The sequence below is a fragment of the Rhinatrema bivittatum genome, chromosome 3 (genome assembly GCF_901001135.1).
Source record: "Rhinatrema bivittatum chromosome 3, aRhiBiv1.1, whole genome shotgun sequence".
Taxonomy (NCBI): Eukaryota; Metazoa; Chordata; class Amphibia; order Gymnophiona; family Rhinatrematidae; genus Rhinatrema; species Rhinatrema bivittatum.
Window position 1 is genome coordinate 519333064 of NC_042617.1, and position 22190 is coordinate 519355253.

Consider the following 22190-nt stretch of genomic DNA (forward strand, 5'->3'; position numbering starts at 1 on the left):
TTAAGGCTGGCTTTTCGACATCAAGCACAGGAATTTTATGGTCAATAAGTCCATGTCTTTCCAGACATCAAGAAAGTTACCGAGGAAAGAAGAAAAAAGTTCCTGGCAATGAGGAATGAAGTTTTATCAAGAGGAGCCAGATACCATCTGCGTTTCCCTTCGAAGTGCATAATTCTATATCAGAATTCGAGATACATATATACTGAACCAGATCAATTACAGTTATACCTGGACTCACACTCCTGAGATAACTCTGCTGGAGTATTGGCAGTTAAAAGTAATGTGTGGGGTTAACTGTGCAGCAATTTAATGTTTAATAATTTCCTATTGGAGCTGCTGTTTTCTGATATCCTTAGTCTCCCATTATTCTTATAATTGTTTATTTTCAGACTGTTTTTCATTAATAGAGTATGTTCTTTAATACTTGAATTGGTTGGGGGGTTTTTTTGTAATGAGTCTGAAATATTTCTGAATAGTAAATAGTACTGTAAATTTTGGAAATTCAATAAAAAAATAAAATTTAAAGAACATAAGAACATAAGTTTTGCTATGCTGGGTCAGATCAAAGGACCATCAAGCCCAGCATCTTGTTTCCAAGAGTGGCAAATCCAGGTCAAAAAGTACCTGACAGGATCCCAAATGGCTGATGGATTCCAGTGCTTGTCCCTTGCATGGAATCTCCAAGTCCACCTTAATAATGGTTTATAGCCTTTTCCTCCAGGAACTTGTCCAAACCTTTTTTAAATCCAGCTACACTAACAGCTTTTACCATATCCTCCAGCAGCGAATTCCAGAGTTTAATTATGCATTGAAAATAAAAGTATTTTCTCCTGTTTGTCTTAAACGTATCACTTAGTAACTTCATTGTATGTCCCCTAGTCTTTGTACTTTTGAAAGCATAAAAAGACTGATTTTGCTAAGCTTTTTTCCCATAGAGGCAGAATGGTAGAAAAGCCTTAGGGGTCGATATTCAAAAAAGTGCTGAGCTACTAAGATAATTAGGTAAATTTACCTTTGTTTATCTGGATATTCAGCAGCACTTACCTGGTTTAAAGTACTGCTGAATATATGGCTAAATCTTACCTGCACTAATTTTGTGTGGGTAGGTTTAGGTCAGATATTTATGCTGACTAAAATGTTCACACAAATTTGGATGCATAGCACTGGATATCGTGCTATGAGACTAAAATGTAAAAGCCTACATCAAGATTGTACCAACCAAACCCCTTTTTACCTGCCCAAATATAACTAGGGAAAGAGGGAATTTTGATTAAGATTTACTCAGCAAAAACCTGTTTTTAGCCAGGTAGATCTTTTTAATATCTACTTCTATGTGACATAGGCCCCATGTACAGCCAGCTTTTAATTTGCTACTTAAAACAACTTAATGCTGTCTCATCAACTTTAGATCCTATACCATTTTACATAGTCAAAAGTCCTGATTTAGGACTTGTGCCTTTTATGGCTATTGTCAGCACCAGTTTTAAAACTTGCAATCTTCCAGCTTCTCTCAAATCTGCACTCATCCATCCTGCTTTAAAGAGAAAGCTTAACCCTAAGGTCCCTGAGTAGTGGAATCTCCATTATCAGCATTTCTTTTAAAAACTATGGCACACAGTGATGCGATCAGGCCTTTGCCCAGTTCCCTATTCTCCTCCCTCTTCCCCCTCTCCCAACCTCTAAATCTACCTTAACAAGCTTTTTTTTTCTTTTTTGAAGAACTTACTTGCTCATCTGAGCAGGAGTAACTGACCTGGCTCAAGAGTGGCCTCGCTGCCCATGGTTCGCGGATCTGGTGCATCTGGCAGTGGATGGTCCGCTACGCCTGACCCCACCTACCGGATCTCCTTCGTCAGGGTCCTATATTTTCCAATCGGAGGATTGCTTCTGTCTTGCAGCCTGGCTTTTGAGAGGAGGCGATTGCGTGTGAGAGGGTATTCAGAACCTGTAATTACCACGCTTCTCCAAGTGCAATGCCCTTCTACCTCGTGAACTATTCCAGAGTATGGAAGGTGTTTGAGGCCTGGTGTGGACAACAGGGATTGGACCCTCTTCAGGTTTCGTTGTCCCATATTTTGTCCTTTTTGCAGGAGGTTTTATCCAAAGGATTAGCCCATAGTTCCCTTTGAGTCCAGGTTTCCGCTTTGGGCTATCTCAGAGGGAGAATACAGGGGAAGGCCTTGGCTTCCTATCCAGATGTGGTGTGTTTTCTACTGGGAGTCGAGCATTTCCATCCACCTCTGCGTCACATTTGTCCGGAATGGAACCTCAATCTCGCATTGCAGGCCCTTTGCGAGGAGCCTTTCGAGCCTCTGAGCCAGACATCTTTGAAGATCCTTACTCTGAAGAATGTCTTTTTGGTAGCTATCTGTTCAGCTAGAAGGATTTCGGAATTGCAGGCGCTTTCGTGCTGTGATCTGTTCCTCTGGATATCGTCTGATAAGGTGTCCTTGCGAACTGTGCCTTTGTTTCTTCCTAAGGGGGGGTGTCTGTTTTTCATGTGAACCAATCAGTGGAGTTGCCCGGGTTTCTGGATTGGGATAGGGATTCTTCGATGGGTCGGGAGCTTCATCTTTTGGATGTGAGACAAGTGGTATTGCGTTACTTGAAAGTCACTAACTCTTTCCGTCGTTTGGATCATTTGTTTATCCTGTTCAGGGGAGCAAAAAAGGGGGAAAAGGCGTCTGTCTCGTTGGTTGAAAGAGACAATCTCTGCAGCTTATGTATCCAAAGGAAGAGCGGTTCCAGTGGGGTTTAGAGCTCATTCGACTTGAGCTCAGGCGACGTCTTGGGCTGAGTGTCAGCTGGTGTCTCCACAGGAGATCTGTAGAGGTGTAGTTCTCATTCAACACTTTTACCAAGCATTGTCGTTTGGATGTGCGGGCCCCGGAGACTGCCCCTTTTTGGGGAGAGTGTTCTTCGATCGGGTCTTTCAGGTTCCCGCCCAGTATAAGAGGGCTTTGGTACATCCCGCTTTGTCTGGACTGATCTGGGTATGTTCAGGAAAGGATAATTGGTTCTTAACTGCTAATTTTCGTTCCTGTAATACCACAGATCAGTCCAGAGGCCCGCCCTGAGGATCTCTGCTGAAAGACTGCTTGGTCTACTGCTGTAGTTATTTGCAAAGCAGATTTATCATGTTTTGGCTTTGAGTTCTCGGTTTAATGTTTTCTGCATTATCATCTAGTTGGTCAGAGGTATCTATGTTGGGAGCCTCGTTTGCTCTTTATTTTACTTATCTTAGCTTGGGCATCGATTAATACTGAGGGACTGCAGGTGGCACTCTTGTATATCAGAGCCCAAAGTTTTGTTCTCTACCTCCATCTGCTGGTAGGGATGAATAAAACCCGCTTGTCTGGACTGATCTGTGGTACTATAGGATCGAAAATTAGCAGGTAAGAACCAATTTTCCTTTATTCTCTTGCTGTGGAGTTCAGCCAGTTTGAGGATATGTCCAGGAATATTCCCCTCAAACAGCTGAGGACCCCGCCCTGATCATTTGCATCATCATTGAGCTCCTGGATTGTTTCCTCACCTCCTGGATCTGAGAGAGAGGATTGACTGGGATACTCTCTGACACCACTACCTGATCTGCCAGCGCATTCTTCGTGCCTAAAGACTTCCCGTATTCAAGTTGGGGAAGCCACTGGGAGACAATGTTTGCAATGATCCTAGTGCACTTAATCCTGTGGGATTTAAAGGAATGTGAAGAATCTGGCATCTTGCCCCCCACCCCCACCCCAGTATCCAGGAACATCTTTGATTTTTTCAGTATTGATTCCACTACAGCTGACTGACGTACAGCTGCCACGTCAGTCAGTTGTAGGGAATCAATACTGAAACAAGCAAAGTTGCCAAGGATTTCCCCCCAACAGACCTTAGAGTGTTGGACAACTTTGGGAAAAAAATTTTTTCAGAGCTCATTGTTCAATGCTTGCATTATGACACCAATTTTAAATGGTTCAATACTCAAACGATTGCGTCTAAGCTGAAGCCCCTCTAGAGTTGAGGGCAGGAAACTAGAGTTGAAGCAGCTTCAGGCTCTTTGAGATGCAGAGGAGTGCAAATATCATCTCCTTCACTTGGGGGTAGATTTTCAAATAGCGCGATTTGGCGTACTTTTGTTGGCGCATCAGGCGCAAACAAAAGTACGCTGGATTTTAGTAGATAAGGCGCGCGCAAGGCTATCGATTCTGTATAGCCGGCGCGCGCCGAGCCGCGCAGCCTACCTCCGTTCCCTCCGAGGTCGCTCCGAAATCGGAGCGGCCTCGGAGGGAACTTTCTTTTGCCCTCCCCTCACCTTCCCCGCCCGGCCCTGTCTAAACCCCCCCTTACCTTTGTCGGGGGATTTACGCCTCCTGGAGGGAGACGTAAATCCCCGTGCGCCAGCGGGCCGCTAGCGCGCCGGGACGTGACCTGGGGGCGGGTCCAGAGGGCACGGCCACGCCCCCGGTCCGCCCCGGGCCGTAACCACGCCCCCCGGGCCCGCCCCCGAAACGCTCCCAACACGCCCCGAAAACACCGCGCGGATCGGGCCCGCCCCCGACACGCCCCCCTCTGAAAACCCCGGGACTTACGCGAGTCCCAGGGCTCTGCACGCGCCGGTAGGCCTATGTAAACTAGGCGCACCGGCGCGCAGGGCCCTGCTCGCCTAAATCCGCCCGGATTTAGGCGAGCAGGGCTCTTAAAATCCGCCCCTTGGTATATAAATAGCTTAACACTGCAGCAAGATCATCGGCAGTGGCATGTCAAATGGCTTGATTAAGAGCCAGGAGTCTGAAAGGACGTGTGCGACAAATTGGCAATCATGCTCTGTTTTGGGGAAGACCTCTTTGTAGACAAACTCAGAAAAATTATCATCCAAATTGAGGAGCAGCATTTTGCAATCCAATATCATTAGATGGGTTCTGATCAACTGTTCTCTGAAATGTCATTACTTTGCTTTTAAGTATTCCCTTTTCCAGAGAGACCCTTTTCACCAATTTCAGCAGTATTGTGTATCACCTGTGCTTCTGCAGGAACAGCTTCCAGCTCGTGAATGTTGGCTTGAGAGATAGCCGAAGATTCAGCAATAAACCCAGTCCAAGCCTAGGCCTAGTTTTTGACCAGCCTCTATCCCTCTGGTAGGATCCATTTTTACCTGGAAGTCGGGCAGAGGATCACAAAGGACTGTTGGGTTCTCAAGATTGTGATTAGCATTTGCACTTCTCCTGCCTTCTTGTACTACCCCATTGTTCAGCCTTCAATCCCAATCCATCTCTCTCCCTCTGCAACCATCCTATCTTTCCTTCAAGCTGGAGACTCCAGCAAGCTTCACTCGGACTTCTTTCTACTACAAACACTCTCCAGCAAGCTTCACTCGGACCTCTCTCAACCACAGACACACTCCAGCAAGCTTCACTCGGACCTCTCTCAACCACAGACACACTCCAGCAAGCTTCACTCGGACTTTTTTCTACTACAAACACTCTCCAGCAAGCTTCACTCGGACCTCTCTCAACCACAGACACACTCTAGCAAGCTTCACTCGGACTTTTTTCTACTACAAACACTCTCCAGCAAGCTTCACTCGGACCTCTCTCAACCACAGACACACTCTAGCAAGCTTCACTCGGACTTTTTTCTACTACAAACACTCTCCAGCAAGCTTCACTCGGATCTCTCTCAACCACAGACACACTCCAGCAAGCTTCACTCGGACTTTTTTCTACTACAAACACTCTCCAGCAAGCTTCACTCGGATCTCTCTCAACCACAGACACACTCCAGCAAGCTTCACTCGGACTTTTTTCTACTACAAACACTCTCCAGCAAGCTTCACTCGGACCTCTCTCAACCACAGACACACTCCAGCAAGCTTCACTCGGACCTCTCTCAACCACAGACACACTCCAGCAAGCTTCACTCGGACCTCTCTCTACCACAGACACACTCCAGCAAGCTTCACTCGGACCTCTCTCTACCACAGACACACTCCAGCAAGCTTATCTCGGACTTCTTCTATCTACAGACACACTCCAGCAAGCTTCACTCGGACCTCTTTCAACCACAGATTCATTCCAACAAACTTCACTCTGACTTCTATTAACCACAGACATACTCCAGCAAGCTTCACTTTGACCCAAATCCCTCATCTACTGACTAACTTCAGGACTACTATTTCTTCTTCTCCTCCTTTCTTCAGTGGCTTTCCTTATCTGACCACTCTGCTATCAAAGACTTCCTGCTCGTCTAGAGTCTTTCAATTTCTGGGCCCTACAGCAATAAAAGAGCTTGCCCCTGCGTCTCGCCCATTCACTCAGTACCATTAAATAATGCACCAATCAGAAATGTTCTCTCGCCACATTCCTACTATCAAACACTTCAACGTGAATTATAAACCGGCTAGATTTCTCCAACACTCTTCATTAACCAGAACATTAACACCTATTATGGTAGCACCTATCACTCAAATGTTAGGTCTAATAACTTTCTCCATCCTTCTATTAAATACACAATCTCTTCTAAAAAAGATCACCCTACTAAACGATATCCTCACAGATGAAAAGCCAGACATATGTACGATCACTGAATCATGGCTAAAAGACACTGAGACAGCCATAATAAATCAACTTCCCACTGACACTTACAATGTTTTCTCCATTCCAAGAATCAAAAAGAAAGGTGGAGGTATTCTCCTGGCTGCCAAAAAGAAATTTAACCTTACAGTTCAAACTACTTCCCTTTCCTCCAAAATGGAGACTGGCCTTTTCAAATCGAAGGATCTTCAAATTTGCCTGATCTACTCTCCCCCCAGCATACTTGAGAACAACCCATCTCTACTAACAGAATTTATTATCAAAAACCTTGATATTCACCTCCCAACAATTATTCTGGGGGATTTGAACCTACACTTTGATCGCATCCCTCTAACCCCAGCTTGTGAAACTTTACTGACCTCTCTTAAAGCTCTAGGCTTTCAACAAAATGTGACTAACCCGACTCATAAAGCTGGTCATACCCTTGATGTCATTTTTACTAACTCCCATATTGATACAAAACCTCCCCTCTGCACTCCTATTCCTTGGTCGGACCACTTTCGGATTGACACTTGCTGTACAATAAAACAATTACCATCTAATGTTCACAGCAAAAAAACCATCTACTTCCGAAAACAAGGTCAATCAGATGAAATTAATAATGTGATATCGGAAGATCTCAAAAATTTAGATCTCAGACGCTGAAACAGCTACATCTTCTTGGTTTAAAATTACTAGTAACATAGCAGAGAAACTCTGTCCTATTCAATCCAAGGAAATCAATTCCGAAAAAATAATAAGGAAAAAACCTTGGTATACTCCCGAGCTTAAAGCTATGAAAATGGAGCTACGTAAGACAGAAAAAGAATGGCGCAGAAACCAAAATTCTACGACTTTATTAAAATTCAAATCATTACTACACAAATATCGCCAAGCCACCGACAAAACAAAAAAAGATTTCTATGCTTCCAGAATTCACCAATATCAATTCAACCCTCAAGCACTTTTCCAATATGTCAAAAGCCTTGTTACTGCTCCAACTCACAACAATCTAAACAACAATGATGATTCAAAATGTGAGGAACTAGCTACGTTCTTTTATAACAAAATGCATTCTATTTTAACGCGATTTAATTCATTTCCTGCTCCTTTACACACCAACCAAGCTACATCAGCCACTCAAGATAAATTTGAAACAAAGCTATCTAATCTTGAGATTACTACTGGTATTGAAGTTGAGTCAATTCTGAAGAAAATGAAACCAGCTTTCCACCCCACAGACATCTTACCTACTAAGACTCTTCTTACAATACGTTCTACAATAGCAAAACCTATTGCAAAGATTCTTAACAAATCCATCACCACAGGCATAGTTCCTTCTATACTTAAACATGCTATCATTACTCCAATGATAAAAAAATCTAACCTAGATTCATCTGATCCAGCAAACTTTCGACCAGTATCAAACCTACCCTTCCTTTCAAAGATTATGGAAAGAGTCATCAACAAACAACTAACTGATTATTTAGATGATCATCAAATACTCTTCCCATCCCAATATGGGTTCAGAAAGTACCACAGCACGGAAACGCTTTTGATATCACTTTCTGAGGTGCTACTAAAAGCTTTAGATGCTGGCAAATCATACCTCATCGCCCTTCTTGATATATCAGCTGCTTTCGACACGGTAAACCACAAGACCCTTATTACCCGTCTATCTGAAATAGGTATCTCGGGATCGGCTTTACTATGGTTTCAGTCATTCCTGAGCAATAGAACATACAGCGTTAGATGTGGACGAAGTGAATCCAAGCCAAGAAACCTCTCTCAAGGAGTCCCCCAAGGATCTTCTCTCTCCTCCACATTATTCAATGTTTACCTTACACCGCTATGCCGGTTACTCTCTAAATTGGGTCTTCAACACTTCATCTACGCAGATGATGTTCAAATACTCATACCTATAACCAGCACAATCACACATGCACTGAGTACCTGGAAGGTAGCTTTATTAGAAATTAAAACAATCCTCACAGACAACCAATTGGCTATAAATACCAATAAAACTGAACTTATCATAATTTCACCTCCAAAAATTACAATACTGATCAACTCTGATATTCCTCAAAACAACTCCACTATTTCACAACAAGTACGCAGCCTTGGTATCATCATTGACAGCAATCTCACGTTTAAAAAATTCATCGCGGATACGGTAAAAAACGGTTTCTTTAAGCTATACACGCTTAAACGTATTAAATCTCTATTATACCAATATGATTTCCGCACAGTCTTACAAGCAACTATTTTATCAAAGATTGATTACTGCAATGCTCTGTTACTGGGTCTACCTAAAGCCACCATTCAACCTTTGCAAATGCTGCAAAATGCAGCTGCCCGCATTATCACCGACACAAGCCGCCATGATCACATCACTCCAGCTCTTCAGTCTTTGCACTGGCTACCTGTGGCTTACAGGATAATTTATAAATCTATGTCGCTGATACACAAAGCCATTCAAAACAGAGAAATGCACTGGTTCACAGATCAACTACAATTCAAAACGTCTTCCCGCCCAACGAGATTCCAGAATTTAGCCAAACTAAATATCCCAGCACCCAATCTGACTAAACTTTCTAGTACAAAAGAACGATCTTTCATCATTGCTGGATCAACAATATGGAACACCATGCCCTCTGAATTACGCCAGGAACTCTGTCACAAAAAATTTAAACAAAACCTTAAAACCTGGCTATTTAAAAAAGCCTACTATCAATGATCTGAATCCTCAGCTACTCTTCCTAACTGCCACAATCTCTCATATATTGCTTATATTCTATTAATACAAAGTTATATACTATATTGTATTCGTTCAGTTACCATGTTATATTGTAAAGCGCAATGCTGAATTACTGTGTGAATGTAAACCGAGGTGATATTATTTACGTACCCCGGTATAGAAAAATCTATAAATAAATAATAAATAAATGTGACTTGGATCTGATAGATACATATGCCCACATTGGCAATATCTTCATTTTGTTGTGGATTCTTCTCACTCCTGGGACAAAGTACTCCTTTTCAGGCTGTCCGTGGCCCTGAGGGTCTTACATCAAATGCCTAATGGTGGCAGCCGCATGCTTTCATCATCATCAGGGGATCTGTGTTTTTCCTGCCTGGATGACTGGCTAGTGACTGGTTCTTCCGAAGCAGGGGTACTGAGTTGTCTGCAGAGTTCGATTCAGTTTCTTCAGTCACTAGGATTCATTGTGAACTTTGTAAAATTGAACCTTTTCCCAACCCAAAGAATCTGGTTCATTGGGGCATGGATAGACACTCTGGAGTAGAGAACGGTCCTTTACAGCAGAGTGAATCTTGAACCAGAGCCTTCTACAGAAGGGTCAAATCCCAGGAGGCAAATGTTGGCTGTCCTCTGTCAATCAATGGGATCAGTTATTTCAGCCCTTGTTAACCCCGGTGAAGGTCACGGTGGAAATGAAGGGGTCATTCCAGTGCTGGTTAGACTTTGATGTCCTGGAGATGTTGGGGGCTCCCCTTAGGCTTCTACACTATTAAGTAACACTGGCAACAGATGCATCCATCAGGAGATGGGGTACATACACAAGACCTTTCTGAATGTAGCGAACCTAGTTGTCAAAACAGCTGTTTCCCAAGCTTGGACCTTTGGGTAGATGGGTGAGTTCTGCAATCCCTGTTAGACATAGAACATTAGTTGGGCACGTGCTCCTGGCTGCTCATTTTACAATAGCTAAGTTTTTGAAAATTAATCCTTCCCTGGCTTATTGGCTTACCCAGGTGCACGAAATTGCCAATGTTGAATGATTTGCATTTTGACTTAAAGAAAGAATAACACTTCAGATTTGATTGGGTATGGGAACCCTTTGTTAAGTATTGCACATCCTGAAGGTCTATGCTCCACACTTGTAAGGATGAAAATTTATATGTTGGCTATGTAATTATGTGAGCTGTTATGTTTGAGAACTGTCTTTTTTCATTATATGTATATTGTATGCCAAAAAGTTATCAAATAAAACGTATTAAAAAAAACAGCTGTTTCAGATCAATCTTTTGGAGCTTCAAGCAATCAGACATGCATTAAGAGCTTTTCTCATCTCCTTCAGAGAATGAAAATTCTTCTTATCCAAATTGACAATCAAGTAGCAATTTTCTACATAACAAGCAAAGAGGTACAGGGTCATGGACCCTTTGCTAAGAATCCCTAAATTTGGCAGTGGGCTTGCAGCCACAAAGCCTTCTTACAAGCAACCTATTTTCTTGAGATCTCCAACACATTGGCAAATCACCTTAGAGTGTTTCGTTCTTACGAATGTACTCTAGATCAAACAGTGAGAGACAATTTGAAATTTGGGTTTCTTGTCAATCATTTGTTCACGTCTGAGAACAGGAAAGCAGAAAGATTCTGGTCTATTCTTCATAGCATGTTCACGTCCGTTTCAGATGCTTTACTCGCGCTTGATCTTCATTGCTACAGCATGGCCCAAACAAATGTACTTCTTTTATCTCATCCAGTTGTCAGCCCTCTGATCTCCAACTTTAATTTAAGGGGAGATACATCTGTATCATCTGATTCTTTACTCTTTCAGTTTGATTGTGTGATGTTGAGCGCTTGCTAATCATTTTGCCAAGGAAGTTGAGGATATTGTTTTTTTTCTCCAGGAAGCCTTCAACCTGAAGAGCTTACAAATTTAAATGGAAACTATTTTTTTCATGGTGTCAAGAAAACTCCCTGAACCTGTTCACTTGTGAGCCAAGAGAGTTGCTTCATTACTTATTCTTTTCTCAGGTCTCAGTATGTCATCAGTCAAAGTGCATCTCAGTGCCATAATGGCTTACTATATCAAGTGGATGGCATACATCCTCTAGTATCCAAGTTCATGAAGGGCTTATGCTATATAAGACCTCTGGTAGCCAAATCACCAGTGCCATCGGACCTCAATGTGATGGTGCAACTCATGAAGCCTCCTTATGAACAGTTATTAGACCTTGAAGTTCCTTACATGGAAATTAATATTCCTAGTTGTGATTACATCTGCTAGAAGAGTCAGTGAGCTTCAGAAAGCCTGTGAGGGAGTCAGTTGGACCGTTAGATGATCGAGGGGTTAAAGGGGCACTTAGAGAAGATAAGGCCATCGCGGAAAGATTAAATGATTTCTTTGCTTCTGTGTTTACTGAAGAGGATGTTGGGGAGGTACCCGTAATGGAGAAGGTTTTCATGGGTAATGATTCAGATGGACTGAATCAAATCACGGTGAACCTAGAAGATGTGGTAGGCCTGATTGACAAACTGAAGAGTAGTAAATCACCTGGACCGGATGGTATACACCCCAGAGTTCTGAAGGAACCAAAAAATGAAATTTCAGACCTATTAGTAAAAATTTGTAACTTATCATTAAAATCATCCATTGTACCTGAAGACTGGAGGATAGCAAATGTAACCCCAATATTTAAAAAGGGCTCCAGGGCGATCCGGGAAACTACAGACCGGTTAGCCTGACTTCAGTGCCAGGAAAAATAGTGGAAAGTGTTCTAAACATCAAAATCACAGAACATATAGAAAGACATGGTTTAATGGAACAAAGTCAGCATGGCTTTACCCAGGGCAAGTCTTGCCTCACAAATCTGCTTCACTTTTTTGAAGGAGTTAATAAACATGTGGATAAAGGTGAACCGGTAGATATAGTATACTTGGATTTTCAGAAAGCGTTTGACAAAGTTCCTCATGAGAGGCTTCTAGGAAAAGTAAAAAGTCATGGGATAGGTGGCGATGTCCTTTCGTGGATTGCAAACTGGCTAAAAGACAGGAAACAGAGAGTAGGATTAAATGGGCAATTTTCTCAGTGGAAGGGAGTGGACAGTGGAGTGCCTCAGGGATCTGTATTGGGACCCTTACTGTTCAATATATTTATAAATGATCTGGAAAGAAATACGACGAGTGAGATAATCAAATTTGCAGATGACACAAAATTGTGCAGAGTAGTTAAATCACAAGCAGATTGTGATAAATTGCAGGAAGACCTTGTGAGACTGGAAAATTGGGCATCCAAATGGCAGATGAAATTTAATGTGGATAAGTGCAAGGTGATGCATATAGGGAAAAATAACCCATGCTATAATTACACGATGTTGGGTTCCATATTAGGTGCTACAACCCAAGAAAGAGATCTAGGTGTCATAGTGGATAACACATTGAAATCGTCGGTTCAGTGTGCTGCGGCAGTCAAAAAAGCAAACAGAATGTTGGGAATTATTAGAAAAGGAATGATGAATAAAACGGAAAATGTCATAATGCCTCTGTATCGCTCCATGGTGAGACCGCACCTTGAATACTGTGTACAATTCTGGTCGCCGCATCTCAAAAAAGATATAATTGCGATGGAGAAGGTACAGAGAAGGGCTACCAAAATGATAAGGGGAATGGAACAACTCCCCTATGAGGAAAGACTAAAGAGGTTAGGACTTTTCAGCTTGGAGAAGAGACGACTGAGGGGGGATATGATAGAGGTGTTTAAAATCATGAGAGGTCTAGAACGGGTAGATGTGAATCGGTTATTTACTCTTTCGGATAGTAGAAGGACTAGGGGACACTCCATGAAGTTAGCATGGGGCACATTTAAAACTAATCGGAGAAAGTTCTTTTTTACTCAACGCACAATTAAACTCTGGAATTTGTTGCCAGAGAATGTGGTTCGTGCAGTTAGTATAGCTGTGTTTAAAAAAGGATTGGATAAGTTCTTGGAGGAGAAGTCCATTACCTGCTATTAAGTTCACTTAGAGAATAGCCACTGCCATTAGCAATGGTTACATGGAATAGACTTAGTTTTTGGGTACTTGCCAGGTTCTTATGGCCTGGATTGGCCACTGTTGGAAACAGGATGCTGGGCTTGATGGACCCTTGGTCTGACCCAGTATGGCATTTTCTTATGTTCTTATGTTCATGATATATTAATATTTTTTCAGACAGTGGTGCTTTGTACTCGCCCTAAGTTTCTTTCAAAACTAGTTTCATCTTTTTATCTAAATCAGACCATAGTGTTGCCTGAGTCTTTTTCTAAGGCTGCATGCACATGAGAAGGCCTGCAAGAGGGTCTTGGCTTTCCTGAAGAGAACTCAGTCACATCAAGCTTCACAACTTTGCTCTTATGATCCTAATAGACTGGACATAGCAGTTGCCAAGCATACTTAATCCAACTTGCTAGCAGATTGTATTGCACATTACTATGATCTGATTGGCCTTCAGATCATAAACTCTGTCAAGGCTCATCAAGTGAGAGCCATGGCTACTTCAAAGGCTCATGTGCGAGCTGTGCCTATCGAGACATTTGTAAAGCTGCAACTTGGTCATTCACACCTTCACATTCCATTACTGTCTGGACAAGCTATCAAGAAGTGACAGTAACTTTGGGCAAGCAGTTTTGTGCTGCCTGTTCACACAATAGCCCACTCTACATGGTGGGGTCCAGATTGCTTTTCAGTAATCATTCTGTTGCAGTCCTCAGCTCGGGACTCTTCACATGTCATGGCTAATTTAGCCCTGTTTGTCAACAGAGCTAGCAAGTTTGCATACCATAGACAACAGAATGAATTGGCCATGCTTAATACCTGCTCGCCTCCCCAGAGTCAACTATTGAGCTAAAGCTAAGCTCTACAATCAACTGAGAGGCTCATGTGACAGCACCTGAGTGGGAACTCCTGTGAATGCTCAGTAGAGCAAAAAGCTCTATGAACTGCTTTACCAAAAATATGTATAACTTCAAACACAATATTTTGTCTTGAAAATAATATCCAAAAAAGGAAGAATACTAAAAATGTAAAGACCTGCAGTTTATTGACAAAATATCTTTGGCTATTTTTTTGTTGTTTGTTAATATATTTAAGATTCCCATATCCCTTTTTTTTCAGTAAAGACAGTATTGGGAACGCCAACATCTGTAGTTATTCCTGCTTCGCCCTTCATGAAGAAGTTAGGCTATGGAACTGGGGTCAGTGTTTACCTCATGAAAAGGTAAGTGGTTAAAATCTTAAACTTGCAAATGTGGGTTATTTCTTATAATAACTGTCTGCCTTGTTGAGATCAGAGTATTCTTTTTTTTTTTTTTTTTTTTATAATTTGTATTTTATTAGGATTTTAACAAAATTCCAACAAGTAATCATATTGGAATATAGGCAAACATTATACAAATGGCATTACAAACCAAAAGAAAAAATGTTAAATATTCCATAATTCTGGGAGGATAATGTAGAAAAAAACCTACTTGGGTAATAAGAAAAAACTGTAATAATTACAGAAATGAGAGATTATAATTTTAAATGTCGAATAAACACTTCATCACTACTCCTTATCCACTAAGAAGGTCTCAAGATGCGAAGGGTCTTGAAAGATAAACTTATTTTTTTTTTATATATAACTAGACATTTGCAAGGGAATTTTAGGGAAAAAACAGCTCCCAAGGATAAAACTCTTGGTTTTAATAACAAAAATTGTTTCCTCTTCAGTTGACTGCTTTTAGCAATATCTGGGAATATTTGAATTTTTTTACCACAAAAAAGGAAATCTTTATTTTTAAAATATTTCTGAAGAACCAGGTTTTTATCCTGTTAACTACAAAACGATACCAAAAGAGTAGCTCTAGTAGGTATATCATCTATAGACGCCTCTAAGAAAGAGGTCAAATTAGGGGAATCCCCCTGCAAAATGTCCAGTTCTTCTTCCCCCCTTTGAGGCCTAATCTTAGTCCTAAGTAAATAATACATCTTAGAAATAGTCATTTAAGAAAATAAGAAAATACCATACTGGGTCAGACCAAGGGTCCATCAAGCCCAGCATCCTGTTTCCAACAGTGGCCAATCCAGGCCATAAGAACCTGGCCAAGTACCCAAAAACTAAGTCTATTTCATGTTACCATTGCTAATGGCAGTGGCTATTCTCTAAGTGAACTTAATAGCAGGCAATGGACTTCTCCTCCAAGAACTTATCCAATCCTTTTTTAAACACAGCTATACTAAATGCACTAACCACATCCTCTGGCACCAAATTCCAGAGTTTAATTGTGCGTTGAGTAAAAAAGAACTTTCTCCAATTAGTTTTAAATGTGCCCCATGCTAACTTCATGGAGTGCCCCCTAGTCTTTCTACTATCCGAAAGAGTAAATAACCGATTCACATCTACCCGTTCTAGACCTCTCATGATTTTAAACACCTCTATCATATCCCCCCTCAGTCGTTTCTTCTCCAAGCTGAAAAGTCCTAACCTCTTTAGTCTTTCCTCATAGGGGAGTTGTTCCATTCCCCTTATCATTTTGGTAGCCCTTCTCTGTACCTTCTCCATCACAACTATATCTTTTTTGAGATGCGGCGACCAGAATTGTACACAGTATTCAAGGTGCGGTCTCACCATGGAGCGATACAGAGGCATTATGACATTTTCCGTTTTATTCACCATTCCCTTTCTAATAATTCCCAAAATTCTGTTTGCTTTTTTGACTGCCGCAGCACACTGAACCGACGATTTCAATGTGTTATCCACTATGACACCTAGATCTCTTTCTTGGGTTGTAGCACCTAATATGGAACCCAACATTGTGTAATTATAGCATGGGTTATTTTTCCCTATTTGCATCACCTTGCACTTATCCACATTAAATTTCATCTGCCATTTGGATGCCCAATTTTCCAGTCTCACAAGGTCTTCCTGCAATTTATCACAATCTGCTTGTGATTTAACTACTCTGAACAATTTTGTGTCATCTGCAAATTTGATTATCTCACTCGTCGTATTTCTTTCCAGATCATTTATAAATATATTGAAAAGTAAGGGTCCCAATACAGATCCCTGAGGCACTCCACTGTCCATTCCCTTCCACTGAGAAAATTGTCCATTTAAGCCTACTCTCTGTTTCCTATCTTTTAGCCAGTTTGCAATCCATGAAAGGACATCACCACCTATCCCATGACTTTTTACTTTTCCTAGAAGCCTCTCATGAGGAACTTTGTCAAATGCCTTCTGAAAATCCAAGTATACTATATCTACCGGTTCACCTTTATCCACATGTTTATTAACTCCTTCAAAAAAGTGAAGCAGATTTGTGAGGCAAGACTTGCCCTGGGTAAAGCCATGCTGACTTTGTTCCATTAAACCATGTCTTTCTATATGTTCTGTGATTTTGATGTTTAGAGCACTTTCCACTATTTTTCCTGGCACTGAAGTCAAGCTAACTGGTCTGTAGTTTCCCGGATCGCCCCTGGAGCCCTTTTTGAATATTGGGGTTACATTTGCTATCCTCCAGTCTTCAGGTACAATGGATGATTTTAATGATAAGTTACAAATTTTTACTAATAGGTCTGAAATTTCATTTTTTAGTTCCTTCAGAACTCTGGGGTGTATACCATCCGGTCCGGGTGATTTACTACTCTTCAGTTTGTCAGTCAGGCCTACCACATCTTCTAGGTTCACCGTGATTTGATTCAGTCCATCTGAATCATTACCCATGAAAACCTTCTCCATTACGGGTACCTCCCCAACATCCTCTTCAGTAAACACAGAAGCAAAGAAATCATTTAATCTTTCCGCGATGGCCTTATCTTCTCTTAGTGCCCCTTTAACCCCTCGATCATCTAACGGTCCAACTGACTCCCTCACAGGCTTTCTGATTCGGATATATTTATAATAGGAATAGACAAAACTTCAACAAAATATTTTTTAAGCAGCTCAGTTGCTGATAATAACCTTGATACAGGAAAATTTAGAAAATGAAGATTCCTTATACGAATCTCGTTTTCCAAATTTTCTGACTTTTTGCACTAATAAACTATCCTTTACAAAGGAGTCATTAGATAATTGTAAAGATATTTGAGCTGTTATAGACATTGAAGTAGCTTCTAAATGTGTTAAATGGGTACCATGACCCTCTAAAGTATTTTTGGTTTCAACTGAAAATTTACCAAAATGAGAAATAGAATATGACAATGACTCTTCCATATTTGAGCACCTTCCACACATCACCCAACATTATATTCTGGGGATCTATAGATTTTGAACCAAAATTTCCAAGTTGGGAAGATTCCCCTGTTAACTGAAATGTAGAGCCCACTTGAGTCCCCAGTTCCTTAGTGATTTCTGTTGTACCAGGCTGTAAAGAAACAGCTGCTGGAGCAAAATCTTGTTGCAACGTTTGAGGAGTAGTTTCAGGAGAATCCAATAACGTGTGAGGTATCGGCTGTTGGGTAGGACTCTCTAGGGACCCTGATGAAAAGGAAATCTCTGGAATAGAGCTTCTCATAAATCGACTCACCCTTCTGGCCACATATGGGTCCTCTCACAACCGGCAAACCAGGCGAAGAAGTCAAAATGTTAGTTTTCCTTTTTCTTCCCATATATAAATAGAAAGCAAAAATGCTAGAAGGGGCACTGTCAAAGCTGTTGGCACTATGGAGTGCCTGGGCCCCATTGATGTTGTGGTGAGTACCAGGAGCACCCTTCCCACCATCTAACATGGTAGGTGCCATATGGGGTGTCGACAGTCAAGCTTAGTCAGCAGGCAAGCCAGGGTGTACCTTGAAATTGGGCTGCCTGAGCCAAGTACATCAGGGCAGGGGCTATTGATTGCAATCAGTAGCCATCAATAGGTGATGCCATCTGGTGCCCTCATATGTCTAGCACTATGGGGTGCTGTGCTGAACTGATGGGATTGGCATTGCTGCACATTTCACGACAGCTCCATCGGAGCACACTGCTACAGGTACTGGCAGTTTTGTTTGGCCATGCCATGGCATGGAGCATGCCGCAGCATGGGCATGGACTGCTATGCCAACACAGAACCAGACTTTGAGCACAGACGTGTCACTAATGACATGGCAGCCGCTGCACACTCTGTATCCCACTGTATTTGGGAGCCTTTCGGGGAGGATTATTCACTCCATTGCTTTACACTGCTGCATAGCAGAGAGATCTCATGGCATGTGAGGAGCTGTTCTGGATTCTGGTTCTCTACAGTTTTGGCATTGGATTCCGCTTTCAAGCAGGAGATAAGGATTTCTTCTACATGGGGAGAGTGTCTCTTCTGATACCTGCTGGGCAAAACACGAATGTTTTCATTTTGTGACTGCTCCTGCCAGTCATTATCACGCTGGGGTGGTACTCGGACCTCTGAGGGGATGGTTCCATTTTCTCTACCTTCAGACAACTCATCCTATCCATGGCTTGAATGCATCAGGGGATGGGGGGATCTCGTGAAGGAGGCACCACACTCATAGTGCAGTCACTTAGAAATTGTTCTCTTCTTTCAGGTGTATCCCTGTCAGTGGGGAGCATTCGTTTGCTGAAAAAGCAGTCCTTATCCATGTAGCTATTTCCATCTTGTATGCCTATGAGGTTATTCAGTTGAACGCATTATCTTTGGCAATTGGTTTTAAAACTAATGCCAGGTAGGTGAGCAGTCTTTTACACTGGTCAGACTAAGCCTGATCTGGGACCCTTGGGGTTCCCGGGTTGGTGAAGAAGTACTGTTTTTTTTTTCCCACAGGGGCAGGCTCTTGCAGTATTCCTGTTTTTGCTGAGATGAAGAGGCTTCTGGACTTCTTCCTCGAGATATTCTCACCCATTACTGGAATCTAGGCTTAGTACAGAGTGTTATTTGAATACTGAGAGGAGGTTGGACCCCTGGGCTGAGCTAGCCTCTGTTGCAACTCCTTGACTGGATCAGCAGGGGGTTAATATAGTTAGGGTGTTGTCCAACATTGATTTCTACAGCTTAGAGGCTGTTTCTTTGCCCCTGCAGCCCCAGGTCTGCCTCCTTTGTATCTTTTTTTATTCTTCTGACTTCGTCAGAATGTCAAGGGGAAAGCCATGGTGTGAAAGGGAGTGGTCTTAATGTTTGGCTTAAAGGAAAGCTTTTGGCCAGATTCCTGTTGGTAATGTCTTTTGGCTTTTCGTGCATCAATCGGTTGGCCAGCGTGCTTTCCTTTTGCCTGGTCTTGTCCTGATGGGTGGGAGGATATGCCTGTCATAAAGGTACTGTGATTAGGTGAGTTTCAGCTGAAGCTCACTGCCATACTTGGAGTCTTGGCATGGTGCTGCTATTGGGTGGGTAGCCCTTTCATCCCTTGGCATCTTGTTTCCATTCCATCTGACCTGGGAGGTCAGGTCTTGTAGTCATTCAGCAGGTGAGGTGTGCCTTAGACTCTGATACCTTTTTCCACTTCTTTGAAGTAAATACTTGGATTCTACACACGTTGTTACTATCAGCCAATCTCTGGCATAGCTATGCATAAGTGATTCATTTTTGTTTAGCAGCTTGTAACTTGAGATTCACCCTTATGTGAGGACTGCCATCCTGCTTGTCCTCTGAGAAAGAAGTTACTTACCTGTAACAGGTGTTCTCTGATGAACAGCTGGATGTCAGTTCTCAAGATTCCCTCCCACCTCCCCTGGGAGTTAGTTTCTCCATGTATTATATATATATCATGGACTGAGGGGCTCTGCCTGGAAGGCAGTGAGGTGATTACAGCTGCATATACTCAGTAGAGCATGCTGAAAACTCTAGAATCTTTGGAATCAAAGTTCCATGCCAGGCTTCATCAGATGATGCCACCCATATGTGCTTTTTTTTTCTTGTCAGAACGCTTTTCTGCTCTAGCTGAGTTGCAAGACCTATAAGAAGTCTACTGGTGAGCCTGTGCACGTCAACTGCTCTGTTTGTCTAATATAGATTGTAATTAGAGAGAATCAATTCTTTTTAAATATACATGCATCAATACATTTTCCCTGTACGTACCTGGATCAGTCCAGACCCTGGGTTATGTCACCAATCCAGCAGAGGGAGGCAGAGAAAACATTCTAATGACTCTGACGTATACCCTGGAGCTCCACCTGCAGCCAATCAGTATTTCTCTGTCTCCCAGCAGAGGTGGATATTCCTAACCCCTGCAGTCTGTGGTAGTTTGTTATTTTTTAGTCAGGTAGTTTAGGAGTTAATTTTTTGCAGACTTTCTTTTTCTTTTGAAGAAAGCCTTCTGAATGCCTGGAGGAGATTTCAGATTCTTCTTCCTCTTCTCCTGCCTTTTCAGGGGATTTTCTTCGCAAAGCTTACAAATCTAAGAAATTTCATAAGAGTCTCTCATCTGAACAGAGGTTAAAGCCACGTTCCTCTAAAAGGGCTAATTCCACGGATTTGGGAGTGGGGTCAGCTCCGAAGTGTCCCCTTCAGGTCCGGATCAGACAATTTTTTCTTCTTCAGATGATTCTGAGCATGGCTCTTTACCTATCCCGGACAAGTCCTTGCTGGAGGGGGATTTAAATGAAGACCCTGCTTTGAGTATTAGTTCAGACCCTCATGTTGCGGATGGGAATGACCCCAAAGTAGCCCGCCTGTTTAGAAGAGAGGAACATAGTCCTTTAATTCCAGCAATTTTACTGGAATTGGGTCTCGAGGCTCCAGTGAAGGATTCTCGGATGGGTGGCGTTGACCCAGTGTTGTTTGGCCTTAAAGGTCCCACGACATAATTTCCTTTTCATCTTTCTCTCACTGACCTTATATACCGGGCGTGGGATACTCCTGAGTTGGGGCTTAAGGTAGCACGAGCCATGGAAATATTGTATCCATTACCTGAGGAAGCTTTGGAAATTTGAAAATTTCCTAAGGTGGATGCCGCTGTTTCAGCCGTCACTAAGAAAACAACTATTCCAGTAACTGGGGCTACGGCTCTTAAAGATCTCCAAGATCGTAAGCTGGAGGTTCAGCTTAAGCGAATTTTTGAGGTTTCTGCTCTTGGTGTGCGGGTGGCCATGTGTAGTAGCTTGGCTTTGCGAGCTGGACTAAGATGGGTCCAGGCTTTACAAAACAATTCTTCCCTCTCTGAAGAGGAAGTTGCTCAGGCTGGTAGACTGGAAGCTACAGTTGCTTATAGTGCAGATGCTTTATATCTCATTATGATCTCGGCTCGCTCTATCGTTGCTTCTGTATCGGCTCGCAGACTTCTCTGGTTGAGGAATTGGTCTGCAGATGCATCCTCCAAAGCTCAATTAGGGGCTTTACCCTTTAAGGGAAAATTTATTATTTGGTAAGGAATTGGAAGATTTAATTTTGTCCCTAGGGGAAAATAAGATTCACAAATTGCCAGAGGACCGTCCTAGACCTAGAAGTTCTTTTTCATCTCGCTCTTGTTTTCGGTCTAACAGAAGATTTCGTTCTTCTTATCCGTTGGCTCCTCCAGCTAAACAGTCTTCAGGTGGACAACAGAATTGGTCTCAGTCCTTTCGTGGGCGCCGCTTTGGTAGACCTGGAACTTCCCAAGTCTCAGGAGGCACAAAGTCTGTCCAATGAGATAAGGCCGGTCTTTTCTCCGGTTCCCGTCATAGGGGGCAGGCTGTCTCTGTTTTACGGAGAATGGGTTCTATCCAAGACTCGCTACAGCGTTTAAGCGACCTAGGAGCTATAGTTCCAGTTCCAACATCGGAAAGGTCGTTATTCAATTTTCTTCGTCGTTCCCAAAAGGAAGGAACCTTTCGTCCCATTCTCGATCTCAAAAGGGTCAACCATTGTCTAAGGATTCCATAGTTCCGGATGGAGACTCTTCGGTCTGTCATAGCTTCGGTTCACAGAGGAGAATTTCTAGCATCTCTCGACCTCTCCGAAGCTT

General features: G+C 42.3%; 1 protein-coding gene across 3 annotated transcripts in view; it reads left to right on the forward strand.

Moving 5' to 3' along the window:
- PBK (PDZ binding kinase) overlaps nucleotides 1-22190 on the forward strand; it is a 178771-nt gene that overhangs the window by 22320 nt on the left and 134261 nt on the right. For all 3 annotated transcript variants that reach the window (XM_029596228.1, XM_029596227.1, XM_029596226.1), the window contains exon 3: nucleotides 14457-14559. In XM_029596228.1, the coding sequence (XP_029452088.1) occupies nucleotides 14457-14559 (103 nt within the window). The remainder of the gene's footprint in view (nucleotides 1-14456; nucleotides 14560-22190) is intronic.